General features: G+C 38.8%; 1 protein-coding gene across 1 annotated transcript in view; it reads right to left on the bottom strand.

Moving 5' to 3' along the window:
• The window catches only part of LOC149793930 (uncharacterized), a 72,249-nt gene extending 62,618 nt beyond the window's left edge, over positions 1-9,631 (bottom strand). The window contains exon 1 of the mRNA XM_089967866.1: positions 9,566-9,631. Within this exon, the coding sequence (XP_089823992.1) occupies positions 9,566-9,608 (43 nt within the window). The 5' untranslated portion in view covers positions 9,609-9,631. The remainder of the gene's footprint in view (positions 1-9,565) is intronic.
• Between the last annotated feature and the right edge of the window lie 8,801 nt (positions 9,632-18,432).

Below are 18,432 nucleotides of genomic sequence, written 5' to 3'. Positions count from 1 at the left end.
TGAATATTAATGTTAGAACTATACCCTTGCAAATAGCAGATCTTAAATCCTTAAAAAACAAACATAAAAGCACAAAAATTATAAAATGTGCTAATGTAACACAGATGCCTCACCAGTGCCTGAAGTTACCTAAAAGCACAGATGACTCACCATAGTGCCTTAAGTGACCTAAAAACACAGATGCCTCACCAAATTGTCCTAAAAACAAAACTTTACCAAGGTGAGATTGATGTACAAATACCTCTCTATGCCCGCAATGGATATTAAATAACCTTTATACACACCATTTACATTCCCTGTCGACTGGGAACCTCCATATATTATCCTCATCATCTCACTGTTTTGTTTTTGTTATTTTATCATAAAATCTTTTTTGTGGTGCTATATACACTTACAGCGTCTGTGTGCCATATAATTCACAATCAACCAACCAGTTTTCAGAAACCATCAATACTGTGTTACCCCAACAGGACATAAGAAAAAATCAATAGTTGGCAGAGAGAATTTTCATATTCAAATGTGAAGAAGCTACAATGAAGAAACCCCAAAAGATTGTAGTAATTATGGTTTATATGATTAACTATAGCAAAGTAATTATGGTTAATATGAATCACAATAGCAAATAATTATGGTTAATATGATTAACCATTGCAAAGAAATTAGGGTCATTATGAGTAACCATAGCAAAGTTACAGACTTGTCTTCATAGTGATGATATGACACACAAAATTGGACTCAGTTTGTCACCTTTAATCTCATTTAACTGTGGACATCCAATTTCTGGAGTCCATGAGTCCGCAACTCTTAGTATCATATGCCTACATACTGCTTTGTGTGTAGCAAAATATGTCAGAGTTGCATCAGCTGGCAAGATTTGAAACTAGAAGACTTTTGTTCCTTTTAACGTTTATTTTAAATGCATAAAAACTATTAAAAGATAGAAATTAGATCATGCAAACAAGTTGCCATACCATCATGCCTGAAATAACAGTAAGACAAATCTTAGGGCAGTGTGCAAAAGTTAAATATGTTAATTTTGTTTTGCTTTCCCCTCTTCTCTATGCTCAATCGTTATTCATCATTCAGGTAACCACCATGTGCAGCAATGTTAAATAAACCCAGAAAAACCTAAACTACAGTAAAACCTGTCTTGAAAGACCACTGTTATGTGAGACCACCTGTCTTAAGAGACCTTATTCCTGTGCACAGAATTTATTGATTATATAGTGTTATGACCTGTTATTAGAGACCACCTGTCTTAAGATACTATACCTTTCTGGCAGATGGGGTGATCTCTTAAGACAGTTTTTAATGTAATATAGTTTGCACTGTCACACCATCAATTCTGCAAATATGGTTATTGAGAAGCTGAATGAATTGCAGTGTAACAAGAGCTATTAGTGATAGATGCATGGTAAAGGGTCCCAATCTCTACAATTTCCCATTAGTGATAGATGCATGGTAAAGGGTCCCAATCTCTACAATTTCCCATTAGTGATAGATGCATGGTAAAGGGTCCCATTCTCTATAATTTCTTATTAGTATAAGATGCATGGTAAAGGGTCCCATTCTCTATAATTTCTTATTAGTATAAGATGCATGGTAAAGGGTCAGATTCTCTAAAATTTCATATCAGTGATACATGCATTATAAAGGGTCTCATCCTCTACAATTTCCTATTACTTATTAGTGATAGATGCATGGTAAAGGGTCACATTCTTAACAATTTACTATTAGTGATAGAAGCATGGTAAAGGGTCCCATTCTCTACAATTTCATATTAGTATAAGATGCATGGTAAAGGGTCCCATTTTCTATAATTTCCCATTAGTGATAGATGCATGGTAAAGGGTCCCATTCTCTATAATTTCCCATTAGTGATAGATGTATGGTAAAGGGTCCCATTCTCTATAATTTCCCATTAGTGATAGATGCATGGTAAAGGGTCACATTCTTAACAATTTACTATTAGTGACAGATGCATGGTAAAGGGTCCCATTTTTTTACAATTTCATATTAGTGATAAACTAAAATGTATAATAAAGAGTTCCATTTTCTACAATTTCCTATAAGTCATAGATGCATGGTAAAGGGTCACATTCTTAACAATTTACTATTAGTGATAGATACATGGTAAAGGATCCCATTCTCTACAACTTCCTAGTAGCAACAGATGCATGGTAAGGAGTCCCATTCTCTGTAATTTCCTATTAGTCATTAGTGATGGATGCAATGTAATGGGTCCCATTCTCTATAATTTCCTATTAGTGAAAGATGCATGGTAAAGGGTCCCATTCTCTACAATTTCTTATTAGTGATAGATGCATGGTAAAGGGTCCCATTCTCTATAATTTATTAGTATAAGATGCATGGTAAAGGGTCAGATTCTCTAAAGTTTCATATCAGTGATACATGCATTATAAAGGGTCTCATTCTCTACAATTTCCTATTACTTATTAGTGATAGATGCATGGTAAAGGGTCCCATTCTCTATAATTTCCCATTAGTGATAGATGCATGGTAAAGGGTCCCATTCTCTATAATTTCTCATTAGTGATAGATGCATGGTAAAGGGTCCCATTCTCTATAATTTCCCATTAGTGATAGATGCATGGTAAAGAGTCACATTCTTAACAATTTACTATTAGTGATAGATGCATGGTAAAGGGTCCCATTTTTTTTTACAAGTTCATATTAGTGATAAACTAAAATGCATCATAAAGAGTTCCATTTTCTACAATTTCCTATAAGTCATAGATGTGTGGTAAAGAGTCACATTCTTAACAATTTACTATTAGTGATAGATGCATGGTAAAGGGTCACATTCTTTACAACTTCCTAGTAGCAACAGATGCATGGTAAGGAGTCCCATTCTCTATAATTTCCTATTAGTCATTAGTGATAGATGCAATGTAACGGATCCCATTCTCTATAATTTCCTATTAGTGAAAGATGCATGGTAAAGGGTCCCATTCTCTACAATTTCCTATCAATGACAGATGCATGGTAAAGGGATCCATTCTCTACAACTTCCTACTAGTGATAGATGCATGGTAAAGGGTCCTATTCTCTACAATTTCCCATTAGTGATAGATGCATGGTGAAGGGTCCCATTCTCAAAAATTTCCCATTAGTGACAGATACATGATAAAGAGTCCCATTCTCTACAATTTGCTACTAGTGATAGAACAATTTAAAGGGTCCCATTCTCTATAACTTCCTATTAGTGATAGATGTATTATAAAGGGTCACATTTTCTATAATTTGCACCACATGTCCATAAAGAAAGGAATATGTTTTTGGAAAACATTACTTTGGAGAAGATAGACTTTCAGGGGCCATAACTCTTCCCAGTTATAATGGGGAATAATTGAAATCTATCTCTATTAAGGATCATCAAGGCTAGCAATATACCATGTAATTTAAGTTCACCTTGAAGGGCCATAACTCTGTCCAAAATGCTATCAACGTGACAAGACTCATAAAAAGGCAGATCTAGTTGTAAGAGGCAATGTTTTCACAACATTCCATCAGTTGAATGGTTTCTGACCTTTGACTGTTAAAATCAACATCACACGTGATGATATTAAGTACTGATGATCACGATTATATCCAAAATAAAGCTAAGAAAAAACCCACAAAAATTGCAAATCTATGTTTATGACAGTATTCAAACAAAAAATGAATCAGAATATGCAGAATGTGGCAAGTAACAAACATCTTATGTGAAGACAATGAAATTAACTAAAGGGCCATAACTCTATCCTAACTGCAACAAACAAGAGAAAACCAATAAAAGGCATATCTTGATCTATGTACAGTATGAACAATTTGCTGAATGGTTTTTAGCTATGCTGCTTGCAAATATCTGCTGAAATGAAGATTTAAAAACTAGTGGAAACAAGGCAATTATATTCTGTAAATACTGGACCTGCTGAATGTATATATAATAGGCAATTACCTTCCCAATGGCATCTGATTTTGCAGTTATGTGTAAGAGATGCAGAGCTTTGGCAACTAGATATGTGAACAGACAGACAGACAGATGGATAATGTGATTACAATAAGGCTTTGAGAAGTAGAAAAAATTGGCTCCCAAACCTGTTTTTGCATGTTCGTGTTTTTTTTTTTTTTGGGGGGGGGGTTATTGGACAAAGCCACGTGACTCTAAGTATCAATAATATTCCTTACTGGTATACTAAGCAAGGAATTGAGTATACTAAATTCAATTACTTTATATTCTGTAGTCATTCTGGGCTGCAGGGGGCAGGGCAGTGGCAGAATGGACTAAGGCTCACCTTTACAGATCACTCAATTCTCACCTGTCCCTGTGGATTGAATCAAGTCTTGACTCAGCTTACATAGGTGTGTGAGAGAATATGCCAGCTGATACATAAAATATTGAACTTTTAGCATTTCTTAGTTCTTGATGATGGAATCTTTTCTTACCTGAGAAACTATATGTATGTAGCTAAGCAGTAAACACATCTTTAGATATTCTGTTTGTAGAGTTCTTCACAACAACTTATTTAGTGCTTCTGCTTTTTGACTACAAATCTGAGTAATAATTTTTAAAAATATTTTCTCAATTTTATCAGCAATGCTTGCTTGGCTCGACAAGAATTTTCAGCTTTCATTTGACCGGACCTTATTTTAGCATGCACTGGTTAATCCGCAACCATCAAAAGTATTCAGACACATGTACTTAAAAAAGTACTAGACCGCCTGTCTAATACATACTTGGAATATCAAATTTTAAATATACTTATAACACTTATACAAAAAACTAAGTCACTGTATATACTTGCTTATAAGTCGAGTAAAAACACAAAATGCATGGATACAGCTTTGCTGTCATTTAATCTGCTGACCTGCCTGTCAGAAATAATCATTAGAACAGACAACACGGACCCTAATCTGAACATTATGTGATGACAGACCAGGGTCTATCTTATTTGCTGCTGGATTTGAGTTTTTTAATAGGGTATATATGGTATGTAAAATTCAAGTGCAATAATTGGGATATATGCAATCTGGATGACAAGTGTAATTAAAATTTCTGCATACCAGGTCCATTCTGTTATATATGCAGGAAGCAATTTAAAAGTCATTCATCTACTCTACTCAAGATGATGTAATTGTTTGCCACTTTAACCTTTATATGTCAAAACAACATACAAGCAAAATGAAGCAATGCATTTTAGTGCTTTTATTAAACTGTTCATCCAAATTGGCAGAACATGCAAACAAACTGTTGTCTCGTCAAGGATTCTAAAGTAGTTTAACTCACTACCAACATTCATCAAAATCTGTTTTCTTCCAGTGTTAATATGGTGATATGAAAGCTATATGGCACTAACTTTCCTGGCTGGTGCATATTACCTAAGAAACTAAACGGGTTAGTACTGCAATATGGAATGTTAATTATTCATCCCATTAAATTCCACAATATGTGATGCAATGATTGACAAAACTGATGCTCAATACTTGATTCAGATAATCAACCTACAAAAACCAAACCTAAAGACAGTGATCGAGTTTAAATACTAAATTATGCACATACAAGGGAAGAAACTATTTAGATGTGGGATAATCCATTGATCCCAACAATGAAATGGTCCATATATTTCAAAAACAGAAAATTATTATATTGCAATGGCTCATATCACCACTGCTAGGATTACTGGTGAAAATGACTACTAAAAAATACCATGTACTGAATATGCATGCCGTAAAATATTAACTTTATGTCTATCAGAAAAATTTGCCACCTGTTTAGCACCAATATTTTTCATCGAATTTATCTATTGAGAGCTACTTGACAACACAATTTTATTAGTTTTAAATACCGTCAGTTTACTGTGTTCCTGTACTTGGATATAAATGTAGCATCTAAGAACATACTTGTTCTATATTATATACATGCTGTATATTATATGCAGCAAAGCAATACAATTATACAAGTATGCACTCTCCCCAGGTGATTGTGTGTGAACCCTGTGATGACTGTATTATATAAAGAAGGATACCAAATAACAATCTAAATCTTGGATTGAACAGTGATAATTGTGCTACTGCACACATGCCTATTTTTGAGCATATAGTCAAGGAGAAAACATGTGGCTAATTATTTACATTGGTGTCCACAAGCAAGCCAGTCTCTCCAAGCTGCTGAACAAAAACCAGTTCTGCACAGTGTTGCAATTTATTGATTTTATGCTCCACTTTTAATGAAGATAACAAGTAAAAGTATCTAGATTTTTTTAAAAGAACATGATGCAATAGCTGGGTGTCCAGTTCAAAGGCTTTGACTGGCAGCCGGATGCAACAATGTACTGATATTTACAGTGATTGAATTCAGAGTCAGAAAGACCCAGAGACGTACACGTGGTCATCTATAAAAGTACATCAAATAAACAACTTTAGCTTTCGTTACTATGTTCATTGCCGAATGTATCGGAATAAGTAGTGCACAAGAATCAAGACATGTTAAGACTTAGACAAAATGCCATTCGTAAATTTGGATAAGTATTTTGGGGTTAAACGGCAAACTTACGAAGATTGTAACGAGATTTAGAAGAGTGCTAAAGCTGCTAGAATTGATAGTTCGGTACAGTGACTGACCATACTTTTTTTTAAAATGCCCCTCGCCTTAGCCCAGTTAGTTCTAGTATTTGTAGCGAAATGTATTCATCAATAGATCAGAGGCTAGGCCAAGTTCTGATATCAATTACATTGACAAATTCCTGCCCATTCACAAGCATATGTTTTGATATCTGATTGACCATTAACTCTTTTTCGAGTAAGGTAGCAACTGTACATTTCTTGCATGGTATCCTTTGATGATAAAACATACAAACATGTTTTTTAAGATCAGAATTGGTGATCTGGATATATATTAACTGCCTCTGGTACACTATTTCGTCATAAAATTAGTTTGAAACTGTAAGTGAACCAGTAGGCCTAACAGGAAATATTGGCGGACTTCACCAAGTCTGGGATGTACAAGTTTATTAGATTGTCTGTTTTCGTACATCATTGGGCAAATAATTACAGAAAAATATACAAATCATTGAAAGTGAAGCCAAGGTATTATTTTATTAAAGATTTAACTATAAACTGCAAATTATGAAGGTCAGAAACGTAAAGGACAATGCTATGTTGTGGAATTCATGAGATGCGCTTTAAGGTCTAATTTGTTTTATGACTTGACACGTATTTGCGAAAATACGGGAAAAAAAGCAAATCAGATAATATTTAACCATTGCCTAATATTACTACAAGGACATAGACAAATAAATAAACCATAAATTTGCAATCCTGTCAATGGACTGTTGTAATAAAGCTATATTAAAGTGAGTGATTACATTACGGAAACCTCTCCATCTAAAAATAGATGCACTCACGTCTGTGTTGATTCTGTAGGAAAGAAGGGACTGCAACTTTTGATGATGGGACTCCTACTTTTACCAAACTGGGAGTCCGGTACTCCTTGTTTTAAAATCCTAGTGAGATCTCTGATTATGTACAATCAAGACTGAATGTCACATGATGCAATGTCACAATGAAAGCTACGCATATTGATAAACAAATTGATACTACCATCGACTGTGACGATTCCACTTGATAAGCTTATTTTGACCCAAGTTTAGTACATAACCACCAGTGTTAAAGTCCATAGCAATAGATAATTTTCATCTGGAAGTTTCTTGGTGACAGTTAAGGTGCTGAGCATTCAACTATCAGGATTTAATAGACTCAGGATAAAGATAATTAGTGGCAAATTTTAAAAGAAACATTTATATTCAATTTGAAATGAGTAAATGCCCATACATGACCCTTGCGACTTGTGCTATAACTAAGGTTTGTCGCAACCATTTTTTTTAGCAGTTGGGTTGGGTGGTGAAAATGACACACTCATGCTGAATATCAATAGATATCACAATACACAACATGATACAATATATTATCTATACACATGTCAACCTCACAGTCATGTCCTCTTCAGAATGGCTGTTAATAGTATGGTGGTGCCATTTCATATAAGGTGACACATACCAAGACAAGTCATCAGTTGATATGCCATTTTCATCCTTGGCAAGATAACAAAATACTTCCAAGCTGACTACCTATTAGTCCTTGATGCATCTAATTCAGATGCACTTAGTCACCATGCCCTTTCCTTTACATGGTATGAATGCATAAAAATGTTTCCTTACTAATTTCATGTCTTAACTTATGTTTATGGTATTATTATGTTATCTTCAAAACAGACATTTTCATATTGCGTTGTGTAAACTTGGATTGAGTTTGGATACCAACACTTAAGGTGTGTTACACAGTTAATAAACTACATTCACTTCTGATTGGTAGTTGTTGTTTAATGTGGATTACAACAAACAATAACCACTGACCTGGATTGAATGTATATCTCACTGTGTGACATACTAAAAGCTGCCAAATCTGATCCAAGTAGACAAGATAGGAAGCAACAGGAAAAATGGTCTAACAGTGGCTATTGAATGAGAAGTATATAAACTGTACATGGATAACATGTTTGGCACATCTCTGTCACAATGATATGTGTTATTAGTAAGTGAAAGTGCCAACTTGATAACAAAATTAGCATGGACTTAATGAAGGGATCTGACAAGGGGTAGATTGTAAACTGTAGTCACCTTGTTTTAACTTTCTGAATGGCTGTGGGTGTTGCCAAGAGTTTCTTATTTTTTATTGACACAAACAAGTGTCAATGCACATCTATGATGAAATGTCAATATAAAAAAGAAAAAGGGATTTGACTAATCCATCATTGCTGATGCTTAGTTACTTCTATGGGTCTTGTTTGTATAGATTCTTTACCTCTTGTGGCAATATACGGTATTAGCGTTCTGTTGCTACAAATGGTCTGACAGTTACAGGTCACCTATGGTCAGCTCCAGGCTCTCACTCAGTTGTAACCCTATATGCCTTATGATAACATTAGCATGAGAAACTAGTGTGGGTGTTTATTATCCGTTTTGGGTAAATTAAACCTAGCCATTAAAGTAGTCAAGACCAAACAATGTTTTGTGTTATTTAGCAAAACACATCTTGTAACGATATGTGTATCAAAATGGAAAAATTATCTGCGATCATTTCAGACCCAGTGCACCCCTGTCAGTATAAAAGATGTGTAATTCTTATAGGGTTACACCCAGGTGAGCTCTAGACAACAGCCACTTCCTACTTGGCAATAATTTATGTCATTTCTACCACAATTAGAAATAATTGTTTAAATGAATAATCATGTATCATAATTTCATATCGTAGATAAATGTTGATATCTTTCTGTAAAGTACTGGAGAAAAACTACAAATTTAATCGTTAAATGTATCAACTATAGAATATCATCGCAGCCAACCTTGATCATTCATCAACCGTGTGAGAAGTGTAATGTATGCATACATGTACATTGTTACCTCAAAATGACTTATGTATAATTAACACAAAATATATCAAAATTAATCTGTATGGAACATTTAAAAGATAAACATGTACACAAACAAAAACAAAGCTTACATACCCCCTAGTACTAATATTCGCGCACGTTGCTTTCTGTCCGCCATTTTTTAAAAGCTCGTGAGTCACATGATCAAGATGCAAGTCACATGATAATAGTACGATTGGTAGCTAACAGCACTGAATGGATTGAAAACCGATTACTTCATTTGTTTGTGCCTTACTCACCGGTCGTTCTTTCTGTCATAGATTTTGTTAGTCATGGGTCTCTCAGTGAATAATGCAATATTCTCTTAGTAATAGTTCTCTCTTTATATTATAATACATACAACCATAATTACATACACTCACGCACGTATACATACATGCGTACATAGATACACACGTACGTAAACACACTCACACATACAAACACTATTAGTCGTTATAGAGATACCTAGGCAATAATGAAGTTGGTGAAAGATACAAGAACATAAGAACCGTGTGGCCTGTGGATACATGTGCATCTCATTTTTTTTAATATATAAAATTATATATTATTGACAGGATTTTACAAATTCTTTTCAACACCACCTGGCACCATGTAATGGAGTTATGCTTACCTACTGAGCAATCCAGACTCGTTTGTATATTGATAAATATAAATATGAAAATACAAATTGATATTTCGAGCAAACTATCTTTCTCTCTCTCTCTCTCTCTCTCTCTCTCTCACACACACACACACACACACACACACATATAATGAATATTCAGAAGTGTTAACATGCACCAAGAAACATATGTTGTTACTCAGATTAGGAAGTGATACATATAAATTACATACTCAACAGTAAATACAGGCTTAGCTGTAGTATTTGACAAGATCAAGTTTAAAACAGAGCACACTTGTCTCTCGAAAGTAAGCAGTACTATCTGACAAACACTTCAAGTTTGAAACAGGGCCAACGTGAGTAGTTAAGTGGGATACTATACGTACAATGGGAATTAGCATTACGGAGACCCCTGGGACAATATACGTACAATGGAAATTTAACATGGAGAAAAACGCTGGGCCACTTTAGGGACAATGGGAATTTAACATAGAGTTTGGGTCTGTCTAGGGACAAGGGAAATTAACATGGGGAATAGAGTTTGAGCTTTTGGGCTTTTTTTTTTTTTTTAAAAAAGTTTTTTTAAATTTAAATTTAAATTTAAATTTAAAAAACGGGGTAGGCAATGGAAAGGCTATCTCTTTTCGAGAAATATGGCTGGCCCTGAAAAGGGCCTTTGGGTTTATGTTAATGTATTCATTAACATAAATGGTACCGCATTGGTCTTCTTCTTGTCCTTAGGCTACGTCTCACTGTTGGTCCGTAAATCAGCACTCTTTTCAGGCATCCTTGTCTTTCTACGTAGATCCTACGTATCCACAGGCTGGTGTTTGTCCTGTGGACAACGGCCCACTTGGATCGGACATACATGGGTATGTCCGTCCGGAACATCATGCAAGACACAAGCGTAGAAGATTGCACATCGGTCCACATCTTGAAGCGACGAGAACAGGTGAATCAATGCACTGAACTGCGGTTATTTATAGGTAGAGGCAGGATTAAAACGGATTGAGTTCATTCACCAATCCAAACACGCGTTACAAAATTCAGTCAGCCCGCATCCAATCCGAAGAGAGTAGTCTGTGACGTCAGTTGGTCTATATAGATTCGCTAGCGCTTGTGTGCAGTCAATCTATGCGACAGTGATTCAACATGATGGAAACTCAGAAAACGATCCATTGGGGTGCACCAGCAGGGGAGACTGCCCAAGGGAACCCGGACTTACTTGCAGAAGAGGTACATTGGGATTTTGTGGATTTTCTTACCTCGCAAGAATTTGTTCCGGAACCTTCGTTACCTTCTTCATTACCGCAAGTGGAGAATTTTAGACAGAGACAGAAAGAAGAATTGGAGAAATTTATGCAACGACAAAAGGAAGCGGAACAAGCTTTTCTCCTACAGCAACAGCAACAGCAACAAGAAGAGGTAAGAAAAAAACAACAGCAACAACAGCAAGAAGAAGTAGCAGCAAAGAAACAAGAGGGTGAAAATCAAACGGCTACGGTACTGTTGGACATTTTAGCGGAGTTAAGAAGTCTGAAACAAATGTATCAGACTTCTTTATCACGACCGAAGAGAATACGACCTTCCCGAGCTAAACACGCCAACCCTGTGACTAAGCCTGTCGTACCACCCTTAGTGATTTCAACCCAATCATCAGAAGTAGGCCTTGGCCGTGGCAAAGGCTTAAGGCAGTTAAAGTTGATTGGTTAAACTCACTCCTACACCATAAAGAAAAAAGGCCCTTTTCAGGGCCACCCACATTTCTCGAAAAGAAATACAATTTCAATTTGCCAATAACTCAAAAATAAACCCACCCATTTTACCCTTATAGTACGTGTCTGTGTATGAGTGAGTGAGTGTAGCTTCTTATTTTAAAATCAAAACTCAAAGACACTTACCTTATATCATTCATGTATTCTTTTATCCATTTTTTTACAATCCAATTCACAATTCACCACAGAACACTTTAAAAAGTTCGAACACTTCTTCTTTTCATTATTTAGTCTCTCTGTTTTTTGAATTTCTTCACCGTTTTTTCCTCATTTTCTTCCCTTCTTCTTTTCTTCTCCTGTTTCTTTGCCTCTTTTAAATATAATTGTCTTCTTTCTTCCTCTTCTTCCTCTGAAGAATCCCTCTCTTCTTCCGAAGAATCCCTCTCTTCTTTTGAAGAATCCTTCTTTTCTTCTGACTCCTCTTGTTTCTTTTTTGGGCAATCTGGAGACCAATGTCCTTTTTCTTTACAATAATAACAGGTATCTTGACTTTTGTCTTTTTTAGCCCCTGTTTTTGTTCTTTTTTGACGGTCTGGACACTCTGAAGACCAATGCCCTTTCTTCTGACAGATATAGCAAGTATCTTGACTTTTATCTCGAAAGGAAGGAGAGTAGTCTGTCGGCTGGTCTGAAGAGAATTTTCTAATGACCCCTCGCAAAGCTCTGACGAAACGTTCCATCTGGGTAGTCTCTTCCATCGTTGTGCTCAGCTTGAGAGTGAAATGAATAGTGAAAGGACAAGACACACACCCTTTTTATATACGCTGGTTTGCCAAGACTATAAATTAGTCTATGGTGTTTAAACTTGAGTCATTTGACGTTTTGCACTCAAGATGAAACGATTCCATTCATTCGAGAAGAAAGAAGAAGAAGAAAGTAAGAGGCAGAAACGTGATCTATCGCCTCGTACCAGGGCTGAAATCTTGGCACAGATTCATGCCAGTGATTTTGAAGAGGACATGAGTGAACCAGAATTTGAAACCTCTAAACCAAGTTCGTCACCCTTAGTCAACCCTGAAAAATACTATTCCATTCGAGAGACGGAAAAGCGCTCCTCTAGAAAATTTAGAACCACGGCTTACACCTACACGGTGAAGTTTAAAGATTTCAAGGCCGACGTACCCTTGGAGAAAGCAGAAGGGTTCATCACCGAGATGTGGGATTCTTTGCTCACCGCACTCAAGCGACAATGTCAACCCAAAGAAGACGATCGCTTGACACTATCCATAGATCACGACGGTTTGAAATCCCCTGTTTGGATCGAGTTTAGCAGACCTGCAGAACTAACCCCTTCCAAAATCATGGACAAGATTCAACACGTACAACAATCTAATGACCAGTTTGACATCACCGATGGTAAAGCCACACTGAAAATGGCCCACGTCTCTCTTCCTCAAGGGACAGGACGCAAAAAGATGTTATTGGTGAACGAGCTTCGCAGCATTAAGCGTAGTCTTGTCCAAATTCACAATCCTCATGACCAGATGTGTTTAGCCCGTGCCATCGTGGTGGGACGAACCTATGCCAACAAGAACGACACGACAGAATGGAAAAGAACCTGGAACACTATTCAACGATCCGATCGAGCCAAACAACGAAACGAAGCAGAACTCCTGTTGCAACAAGCTGGCCTGTCCAAAGACACACTCTGTGGCATTCCTGAGACGCAAAAATTGCAAGATGCCCTAGCTCCACGCTACACCTTGAAAGTGCACCCTCAAGAAATGCGCGGGTCTCTGTTGTTTCGAGGCCAGGATTTTAAGGACGGAAAATACATTCATGTTTATCATCACGATGACCATTTCGATACCATTACCAGTATCACCGGATTCCTGGGATACGGTTATTATTGTGAGAAATGTGATTATGGTTATAACAATCGAGAGCAACACAAGCATTGTGGATTGAAATGCCCAGGATGTTTGGCCTCTCCACCCTGTCTGAGCGAAGAACCAGTGCCTTGTTCGACTTGTCTGCGCACGTTTGTCAGCCCTGCCTGTTACCAGCAACATTTGAAAACACAAGGTTCACAGAAGAAATGTGCTTGTCAACTCCTGAGATTGTGCCCTACGTGTGGACAAGGCATACTTACCAACAATGCCAAGGCACACGTATGTCGAGGAAAGAAAAAATGTCACATTTGTCACCACATCGTGGACTTGGAACACGAATGTTACGTGCAAAAATAACAACCCCCACCAGAGAAAGAGGACGGTCACAAGAAGAAAGGCAATTTCATCTTTTTCGATTTCGAATGCATGCAAGAGACTGGCATTCACATCCCTAATTTCTGCGTGGCTCATCGAGCGTGCGAGAAGTGCATTTAAGAACCTATCTTCAGTCATTGCCCTCACTGCAGCAAGATTCCTGGAGGACGTGAAAAAATCTTTCGGGGACCAAACACGTTAGCCGATTTTGCCCAATGGGTCTTAGACCCCATCGACAAGACGTGGAGCCAAGAGGACATCGAACGTTGCGGAGATTGTCATCGTCATGCCACGGTGATGGCTCACAATTTCTCCGGATACGATGGACAGTTTCTTTTGAGGTACTATACGGAACATGGCACCGAACGTCCTAAAGTGATTTTGAACGGAGCCAAAATCATTTTCATGCAAGTGGGACAAGTACAGTTTAAAGATTCGATGAGTTACTTGGCCATGCCTTTGAGCCGAATGCCTAAAACGTTTGGAATGACAGAAATGGCTAAAGGGTACTTTCCACACTTTTTCAATACGGAAGCCAATCAACATGCTGTTCTACCCCATTTGCCTGAGGCTCACTATTACGACCCCGAAAACATGCGTACCGAACAACGAGAAGCTTTCTACGCTTGGCACCAAGCTCACGCCTCGGACCCTTTCGACTTTCAGGAAGAAATGTTAAAGTATTGTCGTTCCGACGTGGACATTTTACGGCGTTGCTGTGGAAAATTTCGAGAACTGTTCATGGAACACAGAGGGGTCGATCCTTTGAAAGAAGCTTGCACCATGGCCAAAGCGTGTTCCTTAGTGTACCGCCAACGATTCATGCCTGAAAACACCGTGGCTGTCATCAGTCCTCAAACGACCCACTATGTCAAGCGTCAATACTCGGTCAAAGCCCTACGTTGGTTACATTACTTGTGCGACAAGGAAGACAAATGGATTCAGCATGCCCGCAACGGAGGAGGCGAAAAGACCATCGGAACGTATTCGGTAGATGGCTGGGACTTAGAAAACGCCAAGATCGTGTACGAGTTTAACGGTTGCTTATTTCACGGATGTCCCGTCTGTTACCCTGACCGTGACACTAAAAATCAGTTTTTGCAACGAACCATGGAAGACTTGTACCAGGACACTTGTCAGCGACGCCTAAAGTTAGAACAGCAAGGATACCAAGTGGTGGAAATGTGGGAACACGAGTACGATCACCGTTTGAAAACCGATCCCGAGTTGAAACGCCTCGTGGAAAGTTACCAGTTCATGGACCCGCTGAACCCGAGGGATAGTTTGTACGGAGGAAGGACCAATGCCACCTGTTTGCTGTACCAAGCCGACGAAGAAAAAGGAGAAGAAATCAAATACTTGGACGTGTGTTCGCTGTATCCCTACGTGTGCAAATATTGTCGCTTTCCTGTAGGGCACCCGCAATTGTTCACGGAACACATCGACCTGAAAAACATTCGACAATACGAAGGCTTGATCAAGTGTAAAGTTTTGCCTCCCACGAACCTATACCATCCCGTCTTACCTCACCATTGTCAAGGCAAACTGATGTTTCCACTGTGCCGTACTTGTGCCGAAACGTGCAACCAGGACCAACCTTGCCATCACAGCCAGGAAGAACGTGCCTTGACGGGAACCTGGGTCAGCGTGGAATTGTTCAAAGCTCTGGACATGGGATACCAACTGTTAGAAGTGTACGAAATTTGCCACTTTCCCAAGACACAACAGTACCACAAGGGTGACCCTACTCAGAAAGGCATTTTCGCCGACTACGTCGATGCCTTTTTGAAACTGAAACAAGAAGCCAGCGGCTATCCTTCCTGGTGTCACACTCCCGAAGACCAAATACAATTCAAAGAGAAATACTACGCACAAGAAGGCATCTCTTTAGACCACATCGAGAAAAACGAAGGCAGGCGATCGTTTGCCAAAGTGATGCTAAATTGCTTGTGGGGTAAAATGGCACAACGACCGTGTTTACCCAAGACGGAATATTTGACAGAACCTTCCCGCTACTTCCAGATGATTCACGACAAAACCAAATACATGAAACACGTGGACGTCGTTCGAGAGGATTTGATCTTGGTCAATTACGAAGAAGATCTGGACTTTGTACAAGACGACCCTTTTGGAAATGTCATCATTGCGGCTTACGTGACAGCTCATGCTCGCTTAAAATTGTACGAAGCTTTAGAACTGTTAGAAGAACGCGTCCTGTACTTTGACACGGACAGTTGCATTTACATCCATCACCCGATTCAACAGCACCCTGACATCGAAGGAGACTGGACAGACGAGCATCCCGACGACAAGATTCTAAGTTTCGTCAGTGGTGGTCCCAAAAATTACGGCTACGAATACCGGGACAAACAAGGAGAAGTGCACACGACGTGCAAAGTGAAAGGACTGACTCTGAATCATCGTACCAGTCGAGTGGTCAACTTTGGGGTATTGAAAGAAGCCTTGCAATCGGGAGAGGATGGAAACTTTAAAGTGACCACCTATCAACCGAACAAGATTGTACGTTTACCCACTCACCACATCGTCAGTCGACCCTTGGAAAAAGTCTATCAAATTGTATACCAGAAGCGAGTGCGACTTCCCAATCACTTCACCTTACCGTACGGTCACGTCGGTATTGGTCTGTATATGAAAAGGAACCCTAGGCAAGATCGATAGTTCATTGTTCATTGAAGTAACTTACCATGTCGTTGACGAAGAAGAAACCAGATTGGTTAGGAGTCAAATGTTGGACATCACCGAGACCAGGGTTTTGAGGCTTGGACACAAGAGGTGGCCCAGTATGCACGAGAGTTATTCAAGGAAAAAAGTTACTTTTCAACCTGTGTTAGTGACGGTGCCAGAAGAACCCGTCACCCAGGACAAGACTGTCGTGGACAGGCCTGAAAGACCCTTTCGGGAGGACACTTGTGTGACCTTACCCCTACTATAGAACTGGTTAGAACTTTACCCAAAACATGTTGTACAGACACTTGTGTTTATTCCACGTTCATGGTTATCATGTGCCTTTTATTCTTTTACTTAATCCTTTGGCTTTTATGCATTTTTGTCTTTCGTATTCATGTTTGAAACATTCAATAAACGTGTTCTGAAAAAGTATATAAACTCTTGTCTTGTTTGTTTTTCGTGTCACAAGTGACATTTCTCACACCACGGCTACCTCTGCTGTCTCTGCTCCCTCTTCCTCTACTGTCAAAGTCATCGACTAACACTTAGATCGTGCCAGTTGGGAGGCTTTGTATCTTCGCCATCCCTTTAACATGCTCATTGCTGGACCTAGCGGTTCAGGCAAAACCGAATTCGTCAAACGTTTGATCGAACATAAACATCATTTGATCGATCGACCCCCTCAACGAATCGTGTGGTGTTACAAAGAGTGGCAATCGGCGTACAGCCTCTTGCGAGAAAGTCAAGGCGATTCCATCGTGTTTGTGGAAGGCATTCCTAAAGAAGACGACGGCATCGTCTCTGACTCCCGTCTAACCCATTTGGTCATTTTCGACGACATGTTAGGAGAAGACGAAGAAGAAATTAAACTGTGGTTCACGCGTAAAGGGCATCACCGTAATGCCAGTGTCGTTTACATCACCCAAAATTTGTTTCAACAAAGTAAAGCCCATCGCACCATCAGTCTCACCATCAGTCTCAATGCGCATTACGTGGTCTTGTTTAAAAGCCCTCGAGATAAATCGCAAGTGCAAGTCTTAGCCAAACAGTTAGGAACGCCTTGGCTGACTCAGGCGTACGACGATGCCACTCAAACTCCACACGCCTATGTACTCGTCGATTTGAAACCTAAGACTCCCGAGGATTTGCGATTTCGTACCCACTTGTTTCACCACTGGTGCCAAGACGGAGGGCCTGTCCTGTACACGTCTCCGTCCTCGACTTCATTTCACTCCCCATAAAAAATCTATAAAAACCTCAGACCCTTTTTCGTCTGTCTCACTCTCAGTGCGAACATGACGTCCCTTCAGTCGCATCTTCCCGCCAAATTGATTCGTGCCTTGTATGGCATCAGTCGAGAAAAAGATCCACAAACACGAGCTCGTGTCTTAGAAGCTAATCTCAAAGAAGTCTTACGATGGTTCACGGTGACGGCACGTCAATTACTCCAAGGAATCATTCAGATTCCTCATCAAACCAAACGCTTTTTCGATCGAAACAAAGTCGCTTTGGTCCAACTGGCCGATCCCCGCATCGACACTCAAACCAAAAAACAAATCATTTTGAAACCTGGAGGGAGCGGTACTCTAGGAGGGGTCATCATTCGCTCACTCTTAAGATGGGATCCTAATGCCCCCAAAGTTATACCCAAGACAAAAGTCCAACGAA

The sequence above is a fragment of the Sinohyriopsis cumingii genome, chromosome 8 (assembly GCF_028554795.1).
Source record: "Sinohyriopsis cumingii isolate HCF-2022 chromosome 8, ASM2855479v2, whole genome shotgun sequence".
NCBI lineage: Eukaryota > Metazoa > Mollusca > Bivalvia > Unionida > Unionidae > Sinohyriopsis > Sinohyriopsis cumingii.
This window is presented reverse-complemented; position numbering and strand designations above follow the sequence as displayed.